The sequence below is a fragment of the Patagioenas fasciata genome, chromosome 16 (assembly GCF_037038585.1).
Source record: "Patagioenas fasciata isolate bPatFas1 chromosome 16, bPatFas1.hap1, whole genome shotgun sequence".
Lineage (NCBI taxonomy): Eukaryota > Metazoa > Chordata > Aves > Columbiformes > Columbidae > Patagioenas > Patagioenas fasciata.
In genome coordinates, this window is record NC_092535.1 from 10,038,886 (window position 1) to 10,060,951 (window position 22,066).

General features: G+C 43.1%; 1 protein-coding gene across 5 annotated transcripts in view; it reads left to right on the forward strand.

Moving 5' to 3' along the window:
• Nucleotides 1–22,066, forward strand: part of PHF20 (PHD finger protein 20) — a 70,128-nt gene that overhangs the window by 15,910 nt on the left and 32,152 nt on the right. For 3 of the 5 annotated variants that reach the window (XM_065849520.2, XM_065849519.2, XM_071815707.1), the window contains 8 exons: nucleotides 2,939–3,110; nucleotides 3,299–3,383; nucleotides 4,117–4,196; nucleotides 7,691–8,078; nucleotides 8,474–8,581; nucleotides 9,192–9,368; nucleotides 10,889–11,062; nucleotides 17,701–17,979. In XM_065849520.2, coding sequence (XP_065705592.2) covers nucleotides 2,939–3,110; nucleotides 3,299–3,383; nucleotides 4,117–4,196; nucleotides 7,691–8,078; nucleotides 8,474–8,581; nucleotides 9,192–9,368; nucleotides 10,889–11,062; nucleotides 17,701–17,979 — 1,463 coding nt within the window. The remainder of the gene's footprint in view (nucleotides 1–2,938; nucleotides 3,111–3,298; nucleotides 3,384–4,116; nucleotides 4,197–7,690; nucleotides 8,079–8,473; nucleotides 8,582–9,191; nucleotides 9,369–10,888; nucleotides 11,063–17,700; nucleotides 17,980–22,066) is intronic. The other 2 variants (XM_065849521.2, XM_065849522.2) reach the window with 1 other exon arrangement.

The following is a 22,066-nucleotide window of genomic DNA, read 5'->3' on the forward strand; positions in this document are numbered from 1 at the left end:
CAGACATCCGACATCTGACTGCCCTGCATGCCTGCAGGAGGCAAATGGTGACACTTCTTTATTACCTTATTGTAATGACAGCCCTTCCACTTTCTGTCTGTGCGAGTAGAATGGATGTGAAGAGACTTGATTCTGGTTGAGGTTCTTGAGCATTGAAAACAAGATTAGGATTGTTAGAATGTTATTCTACCCTGGTAAGGTTTAGATTGTCGGTCCCATGAGTTACTTGCTCATGCTGTCAGGATTTTGTCTCGGTACCGAAAGGGTGAAACCCCATAGCTGTTGTCCTCAGCACTGGCTCTCCTAGGTACTTCCTTTGACGGCAGTAAGCTTGTTCCTTCCTAGCTCTAAGAGAGGAGGTTTACAGCCATTCGACTTTGCTATATAGGAAAGGACAAGGGAGACAAACTAGTCCAGCACTGAGAGGCAGAAAGTCCTGCAGTCAGCACTCTCATTCTGAATTTCCACGTTTACTTCTTCAGAGAGTGAAGCTAACTTGTTTCTACAAGAACCCTGTTTTCATGTTGTGTGCTGTCCTCTGACAGCAGGAGTCTGAAGCTGCCGGTCATTGCTGACCCGTGTCTCAGAGTTCTGCTGTTTGAGCTGTTTTCTCCTGTTTGATTGTCTCTTGGGTTCTTATCAAAACTAATGCCAGCAGTTTGGACATCTTGGACGTTTTCCCTTCCCTTTAGCCAGTGCCTAAGGCCTTGAAAGGCTCATCATTCCTTTTGAATTGAGCTGGAAGGCTACTTGTTTTGGCCTCCCAATGTATTGCAAGAAGTTGTGACTGATTACAACTTGTTTTTCACAGTGCATTAAGTAAACATTCAGGATTTCTTACTGTCGAGGGTTAGATTGTGGGGTGACAATATAGCCCTGGCAGATGTATTGTTAAACTTCTCTTCCCCCCACTTCCCCCTTTTGCCACTCCCACCCCCCCTTCCCACTCAGCACAGGCGATCGGAAGGGAAAGAAGGACAGAGAGAAGAGAGCTGGAAAAATTAAAGATGTTTTACTAATGCTACTAATAAGAATAGAGAAAATAATACAAAAATATAGGAAACTCATCTTGAAATTCCCAGCAACTGCAGAGCCGGCACCTGAAGTCTTGGACTGGACTCTGCAGCCAACCAGAGCTGGATTCAGTCTCTCACTGGGCCTCAGTTCACAGGGATGACTCACAAGGGAGGGAACTGGCTACTGGTTTTTGTCATTACCTGTACTTAGTGACAGGCAGTTTCTGAGATGTTTTAAGAATAAACTATGTTTAATAGAACTGTGTTGTTATATGTGGAAACACTGAGTATTCCCCCCTCATAAACCCATGCAGGGCAGTGCTTGTGGTTACCTAAATATGAGATATAGAATCACAGAATCATTTCAGTTGGAAGAGACCCTCAGGATCATTGAGTGCAGCCATAACCGAACTCTGGCACTAACCCATGTCCCTGAGAACCTCATCTAAATGCCTTTTAAACCCCTCCAGGGATGGTGACTCCAGCACTGCCCTGGGCAGCCTGTTCCAGTGCCCCACAGCCCTTTCCATGAATAATTTTTCCCTAATATCCAGTCTAGATCGACTGTCACACAAAGGCAGTCACTTCCTTCTGAGGAAGCTGGTAACCAGTTAGAGATGTCCCTGCCATAACTATCTCCCACTTGTTTTCCTCTCCTCCCTAGCTTTTGCTGCATGTGTATATGGGGATGAACTAATGGCACAGCTTGAGGCATGTGGCATCGAGTGTTAGGCCGAGCCTTAGTCTTGGGTTGCAACCTAAGTGTCTACCGTGGTCTGTTTGTAGCTCTTTTTGACCAAGTCATGCCTGGATGTGTCTCGGATCTGCTGAAGAATTTCAGTTGTAGGTGGCTTTTTTTTCATCCGGGTAGAATTGCAGAATGCTACTGTGTTGCATTTAAATCTTAAGTCTGGATTTTGTTTTTAGCAACAGGCTTGATCCTTTTGAGATGCTATTTCTTTCTACACCTTCCATGTTTTTAAGTGTGGCTTATCAGGTAAAGAATGCTTGTGACTTTGGTTTTGGTTTTTCTTCGAGCCTTTGTTCACTAATTGAGTTGGGCCTTGTCTTTCTTCCACCAATAACTGAAAACACCAACAAGTGGAGGTTTTATTCCTGGCACTATTATTGCGGAGGGGAAAACGTCAATACCCGGGCTGTTACCTTGAGCTGGAATAGTGAAATACATTGCAATTCTGAAATACTTCCTGAAGTTACAAATTACCAATGCAATTAAAGAAATGCACAGTTGATAAGATTTTCCTGATTAGAAACAACTGGATTTCACTCTTCTCAGATTCTTCCACATTTAATATACTGAGAATTTTTTCTTTAAATTCCCAGGACTTTGCAGGTGAAATTTAACTTGGAGAATCTGAAAGTGGATTTAGATTTAGTGTTGATGCTAGACTTGCTGCTACACTGGGCAGGTGATTCCTGGTGCCTGGTGTTGGATATCTGAGAAGTGAGTGTGGTGACCTCCAGGTGTTACTGTTGATAAGAGAAAGCTGAAGCTCTCTGTTCTGTGTATGTGTGAACCCTCTAGGTGCAGGGAGGGTCTTCCTGACCTCTTGATCTCTAGTTATTTTTGCCACCTCAGCCTAAGAACTCCTTAGCTTTCTCATTTTCCTGCAGCCAGCTTTTGCTGTTGAGTTTTGGGATTTATTCTGTGCTGAGCTTTTGTTCATTTTGTAGCATCTTTATGCTTATAAAAGTATTAAATAATATTAAGACTGTAGAAACCAAAGGCTGTTAGATACAGTAACTTGGCTTCCCATCACACCTGATCAATCAGATCTACAGATAATTTGCTTTTGATGGTGTAGAAGGCCCTGTTTGTGTCATGTTTTGTACTGTAGTTAAGTGTCTGAGACGGCGTACTTTATTCTTAATTGAAATAGTTTAATTTACCTTTTGACCAGGTATCCAGCTCACATTGAAGAAATTGATTATGAAGAAGGAAAAGTGCTTATCCATTTCAAGCGCTGGAACCACAGATACGATGAATGGTTTTGTTGGGACAGTCCTTATTTGCGTCCCTTAGAGAAAATACAGTTAAGAAAAGAAGGATTACATGAGGAAGACGATTGTGCAGTAAGTAGGAAATAGAGGACATTTGAATACATAATAGTTTACTCTGCAGTTTTGTGAATTATGAAGTTTAAAATGTTTCACTTTTGCTGTGTTGCCCACTGTATAAGTTTTATTTTTAATATTGGAAAACGAATGCTTTTGTTTTACTGGAGTTGTGTGTTTCAGTAATTCTCACTTGTGTTTTGTAGGGATTCCATATAAATGATCAGGTTCTGGCTTGCTGGTCTGACTGCCGCTTCTATCCAGCCAAAGTTACTTCTGTTAACAAAGATGGTAAGGAGTCACTTCTGGTTTTGCCATGCTCATTGACAGTGCATTTTGAATTGTGTTCTAGCCTTTTTCCTTAGGTGGAGAGATAATACAGCAGACAACCGTGAAAAGTTTAGTTTCCAATTATATGTTTTAGTGTGCCATCAACTTTTTTTAACCTAACCTCTTATCCTTTTGAATGAGAGAAAAGAACTTTCTGCTGGGATATTCAGTCAGTAACTGCTTTGAGTATATGTGTGGGGAAAGTTGCTTCTTCTGAAGTTTATTCCCAAGAGATGCATGGGACTGTAGTAAAAGTGAAGTCAGAGCTGCAGACGCTTTCCCAATAGAGGAGTGGGGAAGGGAAAGGCACAGCCATGGTTATCCTGTCAGTGAGAGACCAAAGGACTTGTTCTTGTGCTGTGCTTGCTTTAAACTGAGTAGATGTTGTAAGATCAAGGAGAAAAGGTCTGTGTCATTATCTGTTGGAGTGGTCCACCAAGGATATCTTGGAGTTTTGTGAGTAAAATCTAAGGAGCAACTGTAAGCTTAGACATGCACCTTTATGTGTACCATCGTTATTTTTGGTAACTTCATTGTTTCTTCCTTACCAAGACCTCTGCTGTTGAAGTTTCTAACACCACAGATAAACCAGCTTTTATCTAGAGCTAAATATGCAGCTACAGTATCGGAGCTGATAGCAGAAGTTAACTAACTGATGATCTTTAAACTCTTATGCTTTATTTTCAAATTTTAGGTACATACACTGTGAAGTTTTATGATGGTGTAGTTCAGACTGTCAAAAACATTCATGTCAAAGCTTTTTCCAAAGATCAGGTAAGTGTTGTGGTTGTGCTACTACTGTATTCTAGAAATGACAGTCCAGGTGGCTAGAGCTGATGAATGATAAAATACAAAACATCTCTGTTGCTAACACACAATACAGCTGAAATGAAATCCGTTAAAATGAAAAGGTTATACAGCTCTTCACGGTGTGAAGCTCTCAAGTTCGTGTTCTCACGAACGCACCTTGTGGACTAAAGGAGTCATAGGCATATAGATCAAACAGTTTTCTAGAGATCATTGGGAGATTCAGAATGTACAGACTGAGGGTGGTGGTAGGTTATTGAAACACACTGTTTTTTTTCAGCTGTTGATGATCAGTTTAAATACATGGGTCTTAAAAATTACAGGAAGGGAATTATGGAGTGGACAGAAAATGTTCGTTCCCAAAGTACGTAGTTGATTGCTTTGAGAAGTTTTCATGCGCAGGCGCTTTGTAGAAAAGGCTGAGAAGTTCTAGTCCTGTTTAACTTGGTTAAAACTTTAAGTACTTGCTTCAGAACAATTTTCGTTACAGAAACGCTTTAAAGTTTGAGATCTTGCCACATGTTCCCGTGTGGTAGCTCTGGCCTGTGTTTTTAGTCATACCTTCTACTTTTAGTTTTCTGGAGTTTTAAGTTTGAACAAAGCAATCGAATCCCTCCCCGCAACATGTCTTAAATACAGATTCCAATAATGACTGTTAATGAATACAGTTAAAATCTGTGGCTGTGGTGAAGGGCCGTGCCGTTCCCGCGAAGTCTGCAGGTTTGTTTATCTACCAGGCTGGGAGGGAAGACTTTCCCATTTGCCACAAAGTGCTCTTAACAGCTTTCACATGGTAATAATTGTGCCTGGTGGAGGGTTGATTAATGCTCACAAGGAAACTACCTGTAGAATCTTCATTGCCATGAGAAGTATTTCTACCACATTTAGCCTTAAATACATAAGCAATCTTAAGAAATATTGAGTGTAAGAATGTGAGTTACTTGAGGTGTGAATTCAAGTACAGCACTGATGTAACTGTGTGCTGGCAGTGGAAGGAAAGTGTCATGTTCCTGTTCGTGGGTAGGAGAGGCTGTGACCATGAATCATGGACTCCTTGAGGTTGGAAGTGACCTCTGGAGACCATCCAGTCCAAGCCCTGCTCACACAGGGTCACAGAGGAGATCACATGGGTCGGTCCAAGCGGGTTTGAATGTCTCAGAGAAGGAGACTCCACACCCGCTCTGGGCAGCCTGGGCCAGGCTCTGGCACCTCCCAGCAAAGAAGTTTCTTCTCATGTTCAGATGGACCCTCCTGTGTTTCAGTCTGTGCCCGCTGGCCGTCACCCTGGCGTTGGGCACCACTGAACAGAGTCTGGTCCATCCTCTGACACCCACCCTGAGATACTGATCCCATTGATCATATCCCCCTCAGCTTCTCCAGCTGAACAACCCCAGCTGTCTGAGTCTCTCCTTATCAGCAAGATGCTCCAGACCCCTCAGCATCTTTGTGTCCGTCTGCTGGACTCCCTCCAGTAATTCCTTGTCCTTCTTAAACTGGGGAGCCCAGAACTGGGCACAGTAACTCCAGATGTGGCCTCCCCAGGGCAGAGCAGAGGGGGAGGATTCAGCTCCCTCGACCTGCTGCTCACACTCTTCCTCATGCACCCCACGTACCGTTGGCCTCTTGGCCACAAGGGCACATCGGTGACTCATGGTCACCCTGTCATTGGCCAGAAATCCCCAGTCCTTTGCTGCAGTGAAGACACATGCTATCTTAGCTATTCCATAAAGGAAAAAAAGAGGCCCCCAAACCACCTGATTTCTGAAGGGAGCAACATAAACTGGTTGTCTTAATGACAGTGTCACTCTATGCTGAGGGTGTAACATATTATATTGAACAGCGATGGTAAAATGCTGATGACCTGCATGGTGTGAATGTACTTCTGCAAGGACACACAGCTTTAAAAGCTCGGTAACATCGAGAGGAGATTGGGACATACTGTATTTGTGGTTCAGTTTCTTGAGAATAAGTCGATTAAGATGATTCATGTGTGTTCCAATACCACATACTTGAATCAAATCAGATTGTTCCATGAGCAGCACAGCTGATGAGACCTAATGCTTGAGGGTTGGTTTTCAGGTTTTTACTGATGTTTGGGTTTCCACTGAAACGTCTCCTATAGCTGCATCTTTTAAGGAATTTGCAGAAGACAGATTTTTATAATGTCTGGTAAAAGTGGTGCTCAGAGGCCTATGGAGGTGAAAGACTCTCTTACTGTTTGTCTGGCTGTTTTGGTGAAATATACAGCCATTTGATCTCAACTTTTAAAAGGGATATTTTTTTGATCACTTCTGTACCAAATATGGGTGAAATAATATCATGGAGGATGGAGCAGATTGGACATATTCACCATTTTCTTGCATCGAGATTGTTTCTTAGGACTGTGCTCTGAAAATGGCAATCTTAAAAGGTGTCAGTTCGTGTAAGCCACCTATAAATAGGCAGATGGAGTGGGAAGAGGCAAGATGTACCGTGATACAAAGAGATAGTAAGTCTGAAGTGTGTTCTCAGAATTTTGTGTAACTCAAATCAGCTGTTCCACTTTCTTTCCCCAAAGAGGTATCACGGTATTCAACCTTTCTCGTCCTCTGATCCGTGTGCAGAGTTTGCATTGTGCCTTGCAGAACTCTGGTTGGAAAGGAGCGCGGTTGCTCTTTAATGCTTCAGATTATTACACAGCAGGAGAAGGGAATTCAGTTCAGCTGAAGGTAGTGTTGACACGTGAACAAATACAAATTATTAATGCATGTGCAGAGTTAGGAGCGTTCGGCAGAGCAGAGAGGCTCTGGGACAGCCTGTAGCAGGATCATTGGAAGGGGGAGAAGACCCAAAGTCTGTTTTTCCCTCCTCAGGTAGTGTTAATAGGAAACCTGATGACAAAACGGAAAGGACGCTGAGTAGCGGTGATCTTTGGACAGGGCTGTTTGTCTTGGCTCGGTGGTTTTTACAGAAGAACTCTGGGGAAATGAGATGACATTTGAATATTTCTATCAGTGGCTGGTGCGCCAGGGACTGTTAAGGATTTTCATGACCTCATGTTGAACACAGGTTACAGCAAGACAAAGCTTAAAGTTTTGTTTTAAAATTTAGATGTGTCAGTTTTGACATCCCATGGTTCCCAGTGAAGTTGGTGATTGCGGTTGATTGGCGTGACTCTTTAATTAGCCCATTTCGGTAGCGATTTGAAGAGACAGTTTTGCATGTGCATGATTGAGCTATTTGGGAGTCAAGGGCACAGAAAAGGACAACGTTTCTGCTATGTCCCAAGCAGGCTTTGGGTAGTGCCAGCTAGTATGGACCTGACCTGCACGTGAGAACCAAGAAACAGTGGGTTGCAACAGAGTAAATGCTTTTATCCTTTGAAGAATTGGACAAGGATGCAAGTTTGCTAAAAACAAAGGCAGGGGAGGACTTTCAGATTGCAGTAAGTTAATTTTTGTGTGTCGCTCTCTTTATTCTAGAGTATTGAGGGTAATGCTAAGCCTAAGGAAAGAGGTAATGAAATTCCGTCATCTCCTGAAAAGCAGGAGAAATTTAAAGAACAGAGGAAAGCAGCAGGTAATGCAAAGAAAGACAAGGATGAAAAGACATTGAAGACTGAGAAAAGAGTTAAGCAACCTGATAAAGAAGGAAAATTGATAGTTATCTCAGAAAAAGGCAAGGTCTCGGAAAAGAATATATCTAAGAATGGAAAAGAAGATAAAGAGAATATATCAGAGAATGATATGGAATATTCAGTAGATACACAAATTGAAAAGAAGCCTGAGAATGACAGTGTAAAGAGTCCACAGGAAAACACAAAAGAAACGAAGCGAAAACGTGGCAGACCGCCGATAACACCTCCGACGGGTATGTAACCTAAACCTCCATCTTTAGGCCATATATATCAGAACCCACCGAAGCTTACCTAAAGGCGTGGAAAGCATCTCACTCTTTCACAGCCTGAGTCTCTAGAAACTTCATATTTGAGCTCATCTATTTCGAGGCTCAGTTGGGAGAGCTGGGGGAGCGCACTTGTTAGTCGCGTTTGGAGCTTCAGCGGGGTGGTCAGAGATTAGATGTAGGCAGGTGGTTTTCAAATATTGCAAAACATGTCTGCAGTGGGATTAAATGCTAATATGTAGACTTGGGAAAGCCAGGTGAAACCGTATTTAGGCAAGTCCAGTGTTTTAAATTGGGAGGCTTGAGAATTTGTTTTATAGAGTTTCACAGCTTCATATCCAGTACATTTTTGTTCTATGTAGAGCCAAGTTCTCAGACACTGCAGCCCATAACTTTGGAGTTAAGACGTCGGAAAATACCTAAAGGAGGTGAAGTTCCATCAAAACGTCCCAGGATTGAAAAAAATTTCTGTGAGTGTTTATTTTTAATGCAGTTTTCACAGTGTTTGTCCATAGAAGTTCTCGAATGTTGAATTAAGGAGGGGGAGAGTCTGTAGTATTAACCTCGAACTGTGATACATGAAATGGCTGAAATGCAGCACCTGTTTTTCTGAAATTGGCTGTTCATGGGTAGCATCATCGTGCTGAGATTCCCTCCGAATTCCTGGGAGCTGGGTTTGGATAAAGGAGCTGCAAACCGTGAGTCTTGGTGTTCACAGAGATTATATTGCCTCCCTATATGTAGGGGGTTATAAAAGCCTTTTTCTAGCTGTAGCTCTTCAGTTAGTAGATGCAGGATCTACCACACTGCTTAGCAAAACAAAATGAAGACCTGAAGAAGGCTGCCTGTTAGTAAATGTCGAGAGGCCTATAAGACAGGCTTTTGCTCTATTGTTATGCCTGTTTATAACTGTCAATATGATTGTAGCTTCTACAGAGAGCTCTAATTGCCTTTTGCTGTTAACCTCAGTCCGTAAACACACTTTCAGACTGTCACTGGGAGCGGAGCTCGTTAAAGTTTGCTTGTGGGCTGTTTAATAATCGTTTACCTGCCTGGTGCTGTTATATTTGTCTCTTCCAGCTCCGGAAAAGCTGAAGAACTCTTCAGATAACCCTGAAAGAGACCAGATCAGGCGACGATCTTCAAGGCTCTCATCTAGCATTGGCCATGAGATTTTAAATACAGATTGTGTCACAACTTCAACGGCAATTCAGCCTTTGAAAGATGCGGTCTCTAACCAAAAGGAATCTGAGCAGGGTAAGCAGCTCGCTGACACACTCTGTGGTTGCAGTGACAGGGCAGTCGCCCAGCTGTTGCAAGCACTCTATTTTTCACTTGCAGACCCTGCAGTCTCTGTATCTGCAATTAAAACCTGATTTCATCAGCAGTGCAGGGAAAACTCAAGGAAAGTTTCTATCTCTGCTACCCCGATTGCCTTTTGATTCCCTCTCCATCAGTAACCCGAGCGCTTCCCTTGAGTCGTGGGAGCTTTTCCAGTAGAAGGATAACTGGCCTTGCAGAAGGAGAGCGGAGAGCTCCAGAAGTTGTAAAATAACTAAAAGGAAATGGGGTGGTTTTCCTTTTTTTTTTTTTTTTCTTAGGGATGCAGGTTATGCTTGTGAAAATGAGATTGTTACAGAGTTCACAGAATCACACAGAATGTCAGGGACTGGAAGGGACCTGGAAAGCTCATCCAGTGCAATCCCCCACCAGAGCAGGAACACCCAGCTGAGGTTCCACAGGAAGGTGTCCAGGCGGGTTTGAATGTCTGCAGAGAAGGAGACTCCACAACCTTCCTGGGCAGCCTGGGCCAGGCTCTGACACCCTCACCATCAAGAAGTTTCTTCTCACATTTAAGTGGAACCTCCTGTGTTCCAGTTTGCACCCATTGCTCCTTGTCCTGTCACTGGTTGTCACCGAGAAGAGCCTGGCTCCATCCTCCTGACACTCCCCCTTTCCATATTGATCCCCATGAATGAGTCCCCCCTCAGTCTCATCTTCTCCAGCTCCAGAGCCCCAGCTCCCTCAGCCTTTCCTCACACGGGAGATGCTCCACTCCCTTCAGCATCTTGGTGGCTGCGCTGGACTCTCTCCAGCAGTTCCCTGTCCTTCTGGAACTGAGGGGCCACAACTGGATACAATATTCCAGGTGTGGTCTCCCCAGGACAGAGTAGAGGGGCAGGAGAACCTCTCTGACCTACTGACCACCCCCTTCTAACCCACCCCAGGTACCATTGGCCTTCCTGGCCACAAGGGCCCAGTGCTGGCTCATGGTCACCCTGCTGTCCCCAGGACCCCCAGGTCCCTTTCCCCTACGCTGCTCTTTAGTATGTCATTCCCCAACTTGTATTGGAACCTGGGGTTTTAATGTTGTAGATTGAGCAAGTGATCCAAATGCTGAATTTCCAGTTTAATCCTCTCATTAACCACTAAAAACACCAAACAGGATCCTTTTATTCTGAGGCTGGGTGGAGATAATGCTCCTTTTTTCTGCCCTGTGCTTCACTGCCTTTCCCTTTCAGGGTGAGCTCTGATAATGGTTTGAGGTGACATGTCTCATTTTAGGCTGTAAAGAGCAGCCTGTGTATTTCTAAGCAGCTCTAAATGTTGCTAGAAGTAGCTGTGTTGTAAAATCTTAATTTTGTGTTAATAACAGCAAAGAGTCTGACCATGAATGGTTTTTGTCTCCACGGTAACGTGGTGGACACACATACCAGTGTTCTGGGATCTACTTTTGTGTGCTTTCTACTCAATGAAAACCTTTTCCTCCATTCTAGTCCAGTTAGAAATCCCCGTTCAAGCTGACCAAAGTTTCAGTGAACAAGCGTCCCCTGCAGACACATCGCACAGCACAGCGCTCAGTGCGGATGCCAGTTTACAGGAAGAAAAAGTTGAAGACACTGAGTCCTCCTCTGCTGCCGTCAGAACTCAAGAACCTTCTGCTGCTACAGGTTCGTATTTTGATTTCATATTTCATATTGACGCGTTTCTTAAGGCAGTTGATGCCAGGTGTTTCATGCTGGTACGAGTGTCACTAACAAATATTGTGTGTTCTTGCAATGTTAACCGCAGGGAGCAATGTATCGCTTTATTCCTTACGGACTCAATTTTGATCTTATGCTTTGGAGAATAAGAGTAATCTTCCAAAAAGTGGAAATAATAATTTTTAAACGACTGGGTGTAATATTTTTAGTGTGTGAATGGTGAAAATAAGAAATGCTTGTTTTCAGGTTATAATTTAATATTTGTAATTCTGAATTAAGTTGAACTAACACCTTAAAAGATCAGATTCTTGTGTGATCTCTGTGCTGCAGGTATGTGGTAGCATTGATGTTTGGGCATCCTGATTATGCATTTCTATATCCTTATGTTTTGCCTTCTGCTATACTTAAGCCTTAGACTATTTATAAGTTTTAGCATGTATTTATGAAATAGTTGAAACATTTCAGTGTTTGACTTAATAATGTATATTTTCCATTTTCTCTTAGATAGGGAGCGTACTTAAAATTTCCTATACAGATAGCAGACTATGCCAAAACATAGTGCTGTCCTGTGATTATTTATTGTAACTTTAATACTTGGATCTACAGTTAACTGGGGAAACTTGAACTACAAATTCCCTAGTTTATGCTCTGTCAAGCTCAATTTTAAGTGGAACGGAGCTTTCAGAGGGATTTCCAGCTGCTCAGCATTGCTACAGTAACCTGGATGTTCTGGCTTTCACACTGTTTGGTTGTTCTTTGACTTTACCCTCCTGTTTGCACGTGTCCTCTTTGACCCACTCCCGTATGAAGGTACCCATGAAATGTCCCCTCCTTTTGGCACTGATGTGCACCTCCAGTGTGGGAAGGAGTTTCTCTCTTTTCCTTTGCTCAGGTTTGTGTAAACTAGCTTTTACTATTTAAACATTAGCTCTTTTGATGTTGCTCTCCTTCCTAACCACGCTGATGATAGATCTAGTTCTGTGTCCAGCTCTGGGTCCTCAGCACAGGACACACATGGACCTGCTGCAGAGGGGCCAGAGGAGCCACAGGAATGACCCGAGGCTGGAACAGCTCTGCTGGGAGGACAGGCTGAGAGAGCTGGGCTGTTCAGCTGGAGAAGAGAAGGTCTGGGGAGGCCTTAGTGTGCCTTTCAGTGCTTAAAAGGGGCCGATAGGAAAGATGGGGACAGACTTTTTAGAAGGACCTATTATGATAGGACAAGGGGGTGATGGTTTTGAAATAGAAGAGGGGAGATTCAGGCTGGACACGTGGAAGAAATTGTTGCCCTGAGGGTGGTGAGAGCCTGGCCCAGGTTGGCCAGAGAGGTGGTGGCTGAACCATCCCTGGAGACATCCCAGGCCAGGCTGGACGGGGCTCTGAGCAACCTGAGCTGGTGAAGATGTCCCTGCTCATGGCAGGGGTGGCACTGGGGGAGCGGTGAAGGTCCCTTCAATACAAACTGTTCCATGATTCTATGACATATCCACCTGTATTCTGACTACAGTCTATCCAGAGTCTTCTCAGTGTGTGTTGGGGCTGTGCCTTTCCTTCCCTGCATCCTGGCAGTGAGTTCGGAGGGTACGGAGTGGCTGCGGATTCTTTTTGCTGGTCAGGCTGCTGTGTTCTTTTCAGTCTGTAAGATAGTTTTGGGTTTAACTGGTTTTTAAATAATGGTTTGTAGCTTGTTTTGGCTCATGAAGGGAAAACCACTGTTTGGTTGTTACACCTGAACAGGCCATAAATCTCTCTGATACCAAGGAAATGCCATTCTCTTTATTAGCTCTGAGTACACGAGCTATGAACAGCTTGCCTGCAAATATCTGAAGCAGAGGAAGGATGTGAAAAGTGTCGCTCCATCTGGTGGCTCCAGATTTGTTCTTCCCCTTCTTGTAGCTGGGTAGAACCAGCTTAACGTACGCTTTAAAGCTTAAGTTGGAAACTTCCTCTGAGTAATTGCAGTGTAACATCGCTGATTGCATTGAGTTCGTGTGCTGACAACTGGTGGAGCTCCTCACAAGCACTCGTCTGATACCGCTGTGATAACGTGTCTCGGTTAGCTGAGGCGTCTGAGAAATTTACAGTACCAGCAGTGCTTGCAGCTGGCGCTGTGCTTTGTGCCCCTTTCCTTTGAAACTGGAAGCGCCTCTTATCCAGGGTGCCCTTGAAACTGAATGGGCATCATTGAATGTAATTTTAAGATGAACAGCCATGTCCTGTTTGCAAATTTTCGCCGTGGAGTAGCTTTTGTGGCTGGCAGGAGAGGCTGTCTGCTATAGCAGCGGACGAGCAGTAATAATAATATGTCCCTGGAGTTATAACAGGCTGCAGACACTTGTGTCACTGAAGCGCGCAGCGATGCTAAAAAGCAGTGGTGCCTCTTGATCCTGTTGGAGCCTTGTGCTCCGGGCCGGCAGGACCAGCGGTGGCTGTTGTGACTCCAGCTGTGGCCTGTGGGATGGGCTGTGGGGATGGGCACGGCTCCCAACACTGCGGGGAACCGAACCGCTCCGAGGCGCTGTGCGCGGGACGTGCGCCTAGACGCTGCTACATAGAGATAGAGCGGGTCGTAGCAGTGCTGAAAATTGAAATAATTTTTAGTATGTCTGAAAATACTTGCTTTTTAGCCTCAGACAGACAATAGAAGAGCAGGTATGGCAAAACTTCCCGCTGCAGCGGATACAGTCACCTTTTGGACATATTTTCTGTAGAGAAACAGTATGATCAAATGCTTTTTAACTTCAGTAATCTTGCATTTCTTAAAGCGTGCTTTTCAGTCTTTTATTTTGTGAATCCCTGCAAATCTTCAATTTGAAGTGTAATGTTTTTAAGATGGCGCTTGTATAATCTTTTGGGGGTACGCACTGAACTACGGATTGACAAACCACACCTTTGGTAAGGCCTGAGAATTAAGAGAACAGTACATCTTGGCTTTTAGAAAGAACACACTGTATTAACAGTATGGAAGACTGTGTTAATGATTACAGGTGCTCTTCCAAACAGTTAATGCAATATTGAGAACGCATCTGCTGCCATTGCCTTTGTAAATATAATCCAAAGGTAGTTATGGGATATTCTCAAAAATAGAGATGGTTTAACTTGATACCATAACATGTAATCACAAAGCTTTGGGGTTAGTACTCAAATACTATTAAAAAATGCCTCCTGTAAGGGCATCTGTTATTTAACTGAAGTCCTCATCTAGGATGCAGAGCTTTTCAGGGTGTTCCACCGTGTCTTAGTTTCAAGTAACTAAGAATTCAGAGGTGTGTTAAAAGGTTTTACTGGTGTGTGTGAACCGGGTTGTTGTTGTAGCTGTATGGACATGTTCAGAGGCTTCTTTGTTTAAAAAGAATACAAGTTTGGGGGTCTGAGTTCAGGGCTGTAATGTGGGGAGAGCTGGTATGTACTCAGCAGTACAGCAAACAACTTGCAGTGACTGTGAAAGAAAAAATAGAGCTGGTTGTGTATTAATGTTGCTTCCCTGTGTGTTTGTTGCTGATGGGGAAATCTCTTCTCCTTCCCTGAAAACTTTAGGAAGATGATTGACAGATTTAAGTTAAACTGAAATACCAGCGGATTTTTTCTTCTACTTGCATATTTCCATCCTGCTGGAGACTACGATGCCGTTTACAGTTATCAGTGTGTCACAGGTGCCTCAGGATGGCCGGCCTTCAGTCCGAGTACGGGGCTGTGCCAAGAATTGCTGTCCCAGGAGGAGTCAGTTCACACAGTTGTTTGGTCGGGGGGGGTGTGTGTGTGTGTGTGGAGTCTCTTGTGGACTCAGAAGCTTCACATGGTGACATTTTACCGTGAATTTACTGCTAAATGTGTCTTAGCTTGAACATCGGATGATGCAGCACAGTGAGATTGCTGACTTCAAGGCTGAAGGGATGTTGTTTTCTCTGCAGTGAAAGTTAAAGGAGATGCTGTTGTTTGACCTGGAGTCTCTGCGCTTAATATTGTAATGGCTAATTTAATGCCAGGTGAGGGGTGCTAGTTTTGGTCATAAACATGAAAGAAGTGCAGGGAGTAGGTCTGTCAACTGTACTCAGAGAAAACACCCACAAAGTGCCTGAAAGTTTGAAGCGAATATGGCAAACCTTTCTATCTGTGGATAGTTGTAGTATGGTGTGTTGTCAGCAAAACTTGCACCGATGTGCAAGGGTGGGAATTCCTGTGGGTTGTGGGCCCAGCGCGGCCCTGCTGGTGCCTCCGGCTGTGGCGCTGGTGAAGAAGGAAGATGCCCCCAGATGTGGTGGTGATGGTAATAACAGAAGCTTTGTTCCTAACTGTGTGGGGTTGTCTGTGTTTGTTACCCTGGACAGGGTCCTTTTGTGAGTTGCACACATTTTTTGTTGTCTTTGCTTCCCCTCACCCAGTGTCTTGTTGCCTTTGTTTCTGCGCTTCAGCTGACGTGGTCCTGTGCTCCTTTTAACCTGTAGCTGAGCAGTTAGAAGCCGTTCCCTGTGTCTTCTCCAGAATTTGTCCACTCAGTGGAGGGAAAGTGCTCTGAGCTGGATACAGGGGCTCATTGTGGTAGTTGTGTGATGGTACATTGGTTTCTTTTGTCATAGTTTTTGGCTAAATCTTTATGCCCTGTTACCCCATTCTGCTGCAGTTAAATTTTCCCTTCACGTTAGTTATTAAATAAAAAGTTCTCTTTTCATTGTCCGGAGTGCTGGTTTTTAGCTTCATAATCAAGAGAACCTTTCTGCACTTGCTTTCACTAAACCCACCAACCATTTCACTGACTGCTCCTGGAATGAGTTTTCTTCTTTATGAATGCAGCTTTTAATGGCGTGCAGCACATTTCGGTGTTGGTATTGACACACCTTGTCATTCTACCAATGCCGTCCAGCTGTCTGGCTTTGCTGCAGTTTTATTTCAATAACGGCTTGAAGCAGCATCGCTGTCAGGTTGTTCTCAATACACCTATGGCAAAACGTCTTTCTCCTTCTCATTACCTTTGTGAAAACACCCAAAAGCAATGTCTTCAATCTTAACTATTTTCTTCTGAAAATCAACTGAATATTCCGTCTTTTAACCAGTCTGTGTAGATGGCTTCTTAATCCCTCCCTGCACATCAACCTCCATAGTACCGTTACTTCAAGTTTTGTTTCTTTGTTGTAACACGGTATTAAAAACTGAGTTTGCTGCAGATCCAGCTATCTAGGATGCTTTACGTATGCAGCTCGGTGACACCATTTTTGTTGCTACATGCTAAAAACGTCTGAACAAGCTGTGCCGTGTTCTCACCACCAGGTCGCGTTGACGCTGCCTCTAACCCTCCCATTCTGCGCCTTCCTGCAGATGTGCGCTTCTGGGAAGTCTTATTCTTTCCCCACTGATGCTTATTTGTAATGTTTCTGTGTCTTTTTTGTGGTTCTTGTTTTCAGCTACTTCTAAAATAGTATCTTAATTTTCATTCACGTGCTGGGTACCTTCAGTTTGGCATCGCTGTTGCAAGGCCTGAGTCTTTGCTTTAAACACTTCTTTCTTAATCTGCCGAGTTGGAAGGTATGGAAATTATATTTTAGGATTGGCAGAACAAATTCAGGAATTGCATTTGGAAGCTGTATTGTAAAGATGACACCTCCTTTCCATTGTCATCTTTTTCATGAGGGATCTTTTTGATGCTCTGTGTGTGTTGGTGATGGAGAATTGCCTGGATGTTTTTCTATCTGTGTGTTGCCAAGATTTTACCTTTCCTCTGTTGTGTTTGGTCACAGATTTACTTGTGGTTCGAAATGCTTCCTTTGTGTAATTCTTACCAAAACCAGGAATTAAAAGTTTCTGCAATGCTGAAGAGGAAATAGGAGTTCAGCAGGTCGAGTTTAGCTACAGGCCCGGGTTGCACAGCAGCGCTCTGTGAAACAGCTGCCTTCAAACCTCCTTCTATTTGAGTCTGAAGACACCTCCTGCTTTGCTTTTTTGAGAAAGTAATTAACTGTAGCTCGTAGGGGACATTTTTAAATTGATACAAGGGATTTCCTTTTGCCTAGTTTCATCCTTTCATTGCTGTTTGAACATGGAAAGAAATGTCAGTTGTACTTGTCCGATGCAGTTGTGATGTCCTGCTTCCCTTGCACTTGGCTTTGGTGGTGGGACGAGGCATCCAGAAAGCAGGCAGCAAAATAGATATATGTGAAGAAACACAACTGTTTTCTTTGGAAAGCGCTTTCACCAAAGATGAGAATAATTATAAACAGTTAAATAAATACTTGATAGAACTTAATCTTCAGTTTGCCGACTAAAATACACGATTTCTGTGTAGTTCAGTCTCTCATCTGTTGCAGCACGTGTGCAGTGGTATTAGCTGTTGAGCAAGGAGCTCACGGAAGCAAAATGTCATTTTCTGACAGTAACTCGTTCATAAAAACACCCGCATCATGCCGACCAGTTTAAGAGCACAGTAGTGAGGAGTTTTCCCTTAATCTTCCCTTCCCTTGATCTTGAAGGCATTAACATTTTATGTTTAGCATTTCATAACATAACATGTTTGAATGCATGCCCATTCCTTAACTTTTTTGGTTGTTTTAAGTTTAGGAAACCATTTGATAAATATAGCAAATGCATGGGGGAATTTATCTGTTTTGTTCTTACAGTAACAAAACCTTGTAGGAGAACAGATTTTCTTGCATCAAAAAAAGCTGCAGCTGCTGATCAAGATCACAAGTTTAGATGCAAGTTCTTGGACTGTTTAAAATCCTTCCGCAAAGCCAAGTTATTGCATTATCACATGAAATACTTTCATGGAGTGGAGAACGCTGCAGGATCACAGCAGAACCCTCTCAAAAGAAATATTCAAACCAGAGCTTCTTTGGCTTCTGAAAAAGCTGATCAAGAAAGGTCAAAAAGAGGACGGAGCACAGCTGGGTCACTGTGTAAGTATGTTGCTGATCTCTTCCTTTATTTTAAGGGCCAGCAAGCAGGAAAGAGCTGAAGGAGCCTCTTTAGGGCTCCCTCTTAGCCTTTTTCTTTGCGGAGAAGCAGCATAGTGTGTCTAAACGGTGTTTGAAAGAAGATAAAACTGAAGAAATTCCTTCATCTAGAAATACAGATCATGTTCTGTAATGAACCGACTACACAACTTCTATTATTCCCTTGTAATAACTCGTTTGAGTATTAAAACTTTGTTCTTTTTTCAAAACTACAATTCCCTGAGTTTCTGTTTGTGTTCCTCCCATCTCACAGCTTGACAGATATCTAAATAGTATTGTTTAAAGACTTCTGTCTTTGTGTGCACCAAGGTCTTTACATTTCGTGGTCTGACTTACTAGTCCCAGTGGCTGCAGTATTTACAGTTCTCGTTGCTGGATGGGTTGTACAAAGGTCCTAGTGTTCAGCAAATGCAATTGCTACAGCTGTACGCGACTGATGGATAGTGGAAAGGGATTACAAACTTAATGGTTAGGAAAAAGTAAGTTCTGAAGTGTTAACTGCCTTGCAGTCTTCAGAATCTCGTTAACTTCTGCTTCACCATCTCATTCCCTGAAACACTTGCTTCCTTCCTGGTGTCTCATGTAGCATCAGAGCAGCAATCTGGGTGCAGCTGTGAACTGCAGTGGTGGTTTAATAAGTTATCCCAACTTTGTTCTTGTGGACCGACTTCTCGTTGCACTGCAGGTCCGTCAGAGTTGCCATCTCTTGTCTTGTGTTTTCTGAAGCCAAGCTTTCTCTTCGCTGAATTCCCTGGTGGTTTTTTTTGTCTTTGTATTTGATCTTTCATTAATATTCTCTGTAGTTAAGAATTTCAGAGTCTTGCAAGTTGTTCACTTACTACAGCAGAATACATCCAGCCTCATGTTGCTTCATGTCTGCTTTTCCTAATGTGTCCAGCGAATATCTTTTCATTTGAGCTGTGACTGCCTGTCCGTAACGAGATCAGTGTACCAACACGCTGCTACCGCATGCGGACTTCTATACCCCACATACTGCTGTAGCTTCAATGCAAAGGTGCGAGTGGTGGTTAAGCAAGATTTTTCTTTAAATGCCTCGGGATGTGCCAACTTGTGTGCGTTATGCTTCACGTGCAGCTTAAACAAGGCCGAAGTACTGCCTGGAGGAGCAGAACCGAGACGAGTGCTTTCTGAAGAGCAGCCACTACCAACTGCACAGTGTCAGCACAGGCTGCTTTTCCATAAACACACTTCTGTTCTGCTTTTTGTAACTGCATAGTTATCTTGCTTTGAGAAATTGTTTTCCTGTGATGGTCTTGAACTAACTGAGTAGTGACTCACGGTCTTGACCCTTTCATTTCTCCTTTCCCCCAATTGCACACTGTTGGTTTGATGTCATTATCTTGGCTGCACTGGCAGGTGATTCTTTATGGTGTTGAGTTGTAACAGTATTTGTGTATTTTAAGCTCCCATCCCTTTCATTCCCCATTTGTGGATGGATGCTTTTAACCTGGAGTATTTCCATGATGTGCTTCATAGCTTATCCCTGCAAATAGCCCCTGGTTGTGCTGACAGCTGCTGAACGGTGCAGCGAGGTGGAAGGTGGACTGTGAAATTCTCAAGTCACCCTCACTGTTGAAGGCTGATGTTGTGGAGCTACAGGACAGTTTTTCTCCATGAAGAAAAGCAGTGTCCTTATATCAGCTCTGTCATATGTCTGATATTAAATGCCACTTGATTTTTAACTCAATGTGTTCTTAATTCTTCTAATTTTGTTGCAGGGGTAACGCACATTCTAAAGCAGAGCTAATGTGGTTTCTGAGCATTTTGTTGCATTTTGTGGTCTGTTCTTTTTGCAAGCATCTCTTCTGTTCTTAATGGCATGGATAGAAAGGCAGCCTGCCAAGCAAGACCTTCTTCATATCTACTGAACACTTCAATGTCATATTTTTGAAAGGCTTTTCTGGATGTACTGCTTAGTGACAGTGACGGCTTTTGAATACATAATTATGGTGCATGACGGGTTTACTTTTCATCTTTGTAGTCCATTTGTGAGAAATAGTTCTTCTGTTCCAAGTGAATATATTGAAATCATTTTACCTTTTGGTACAGATGTCCTTTTCTTACACTTTGCTCTATTAGCTAGGTTTTAGTGCTTAAGAAAAGGTGACAGTTTCTGTCAGATAAGACTTCAGAAATCATGAGTCTTGTTATGCTATAAGCTTGGAGATACTCTTGCTTTAGAAGTTCTACCACACTTAAATTCTTATGTCACAAGTTTTATTTTGGTGTTCTGGGTCTCCTTACAGTTTCTGGTACGTGTTAAATTATATATAAATAACTAGATGGTGGTGGGAAATGTTGCCTAGATCTAAAGTGAAAATACTTATTGTTCCTAAAGTTCTAGGGAATTATGCACTATTCGGAACAGCAGGAAAACCGTTTCCTTGTAGCACTTGTAGTTTAGAATTCCGATACATCCACCTTCTTTTCTGTAAGTGATCTTCAATTACTATGTTGTGAGATGCAGGAAGGAACAATTTAAGTATAAATACTTCACACTGGAAACTCTGAAATATTAGCACCTGAAATGTGAATTGTGCCACTTGGCATTGGTATCGAAACGTGAGTGAGCTGGAAAGGCTGATGTGGAACTGATCTGTCCTGTCTGTCTTTTCCCTGAGAAGGATCTTGCCTTTGCAGTGGCAGATTTGACAGATCTCTAAATTCTATAGTGGTTCTTCATTGAACAGTGGAGAAGGAAGCACCATTGTCTATCTTGTATTTCAGATATGTCTTACTGCTCCGAACAGAATGACCCAGGCTTAAATGGCTGCTGAGTGAATTCAGGCAATACCTCTTCTCTTTAACTTATCAGGAAGTATTAGAAGATGATTAGGATGAAATAACTCTTCCCCCTGCTCATCTTATAACACCTCCATGAGTATTGCTCCTATTTGGATTGTAATGAAAGAACTGTCACTATAGAGAATAAGGCAGTTGATTTTGTGTCTCCGTGGAATACAGGAGATGTTTCTGCCTGCAGCTCTGGGTTGTGTTGCACCTCAGCAGCCGTTCTGTTCAAGACAATCGAGACCCGCACAAATGCGTGTGGATGCATAAGGTTAAAACAAGCTTTTTGAGCACAGGGTACAGATGACTCCTCAAAGCCTGTCTTGCAGGAAAGAGTTGCTTAAGTTTTTGACACTTGAAATTGAGATGTTCTATCAAATTTATCATTTGCAAATTGAGTGTGGTGTGGTGGTGTAGAGTGTTAAAACTTTTGGCAGCTAGTTACTTGTTGATTGCTGTGATAAGTAGAACCACATTCCATGTTCATATGCATTTACTGTAAACAGGCTTTTTCTTTGTGGTCTCTCTTTTTCTGCACCATCACTTAGTTTGCTGTTGAATTATTGTCGTGGTTTAACCCCAGTTGGCAACTAAGACCACAAACAGCCACTTGCTCACCCTCCTCAACCCCCTGAGCGGGATGGAGAGAGTCAAAAGGGACAAGAGAACCTCATGGGTTGAGATAAGAAACAGTTTAATAAGATGATAACAACATAATATATATATATAAAGACTTAATGCAATTGTTCTCACCAACCGGTGACTGTTACCAAGCGTGTCTTGTGCTGAAGAACCAGTCCCAGTGCAGAGAGTGTTCTGATCCCAAATGGGCCATCCCAGCAGGAGGTCAAAAAGGCAAAGCAGACCAAAGATTAACTGCAAAACTGCAAAAGACCAAACAAACAAGTTGGAAAAGCCAATCGGAACTTCCAGTGGAACTACTGAGGTGGGAAACCCGGCTCCAGCTATATCGGGAGCATGATACTAGTGGTAGGGAATATCTCATTGACCAGTCTGGGTGTCAATGTGGATGCTGTCCCGTTATTCTCCCTCCCAGCTGCTTTTTGTGTCTGCAGGCTGGACAGTTGAAAAAGCCCTTGATCTCCATGGCAACAGCCAAAACATCAGTGAGTTGTGATATTCTTTTAGTACCAACTTGGAAACATAGCCTAGCTGTTCAGTGTGTTCTCACATTATTCTCATACCAAATCCAATACAG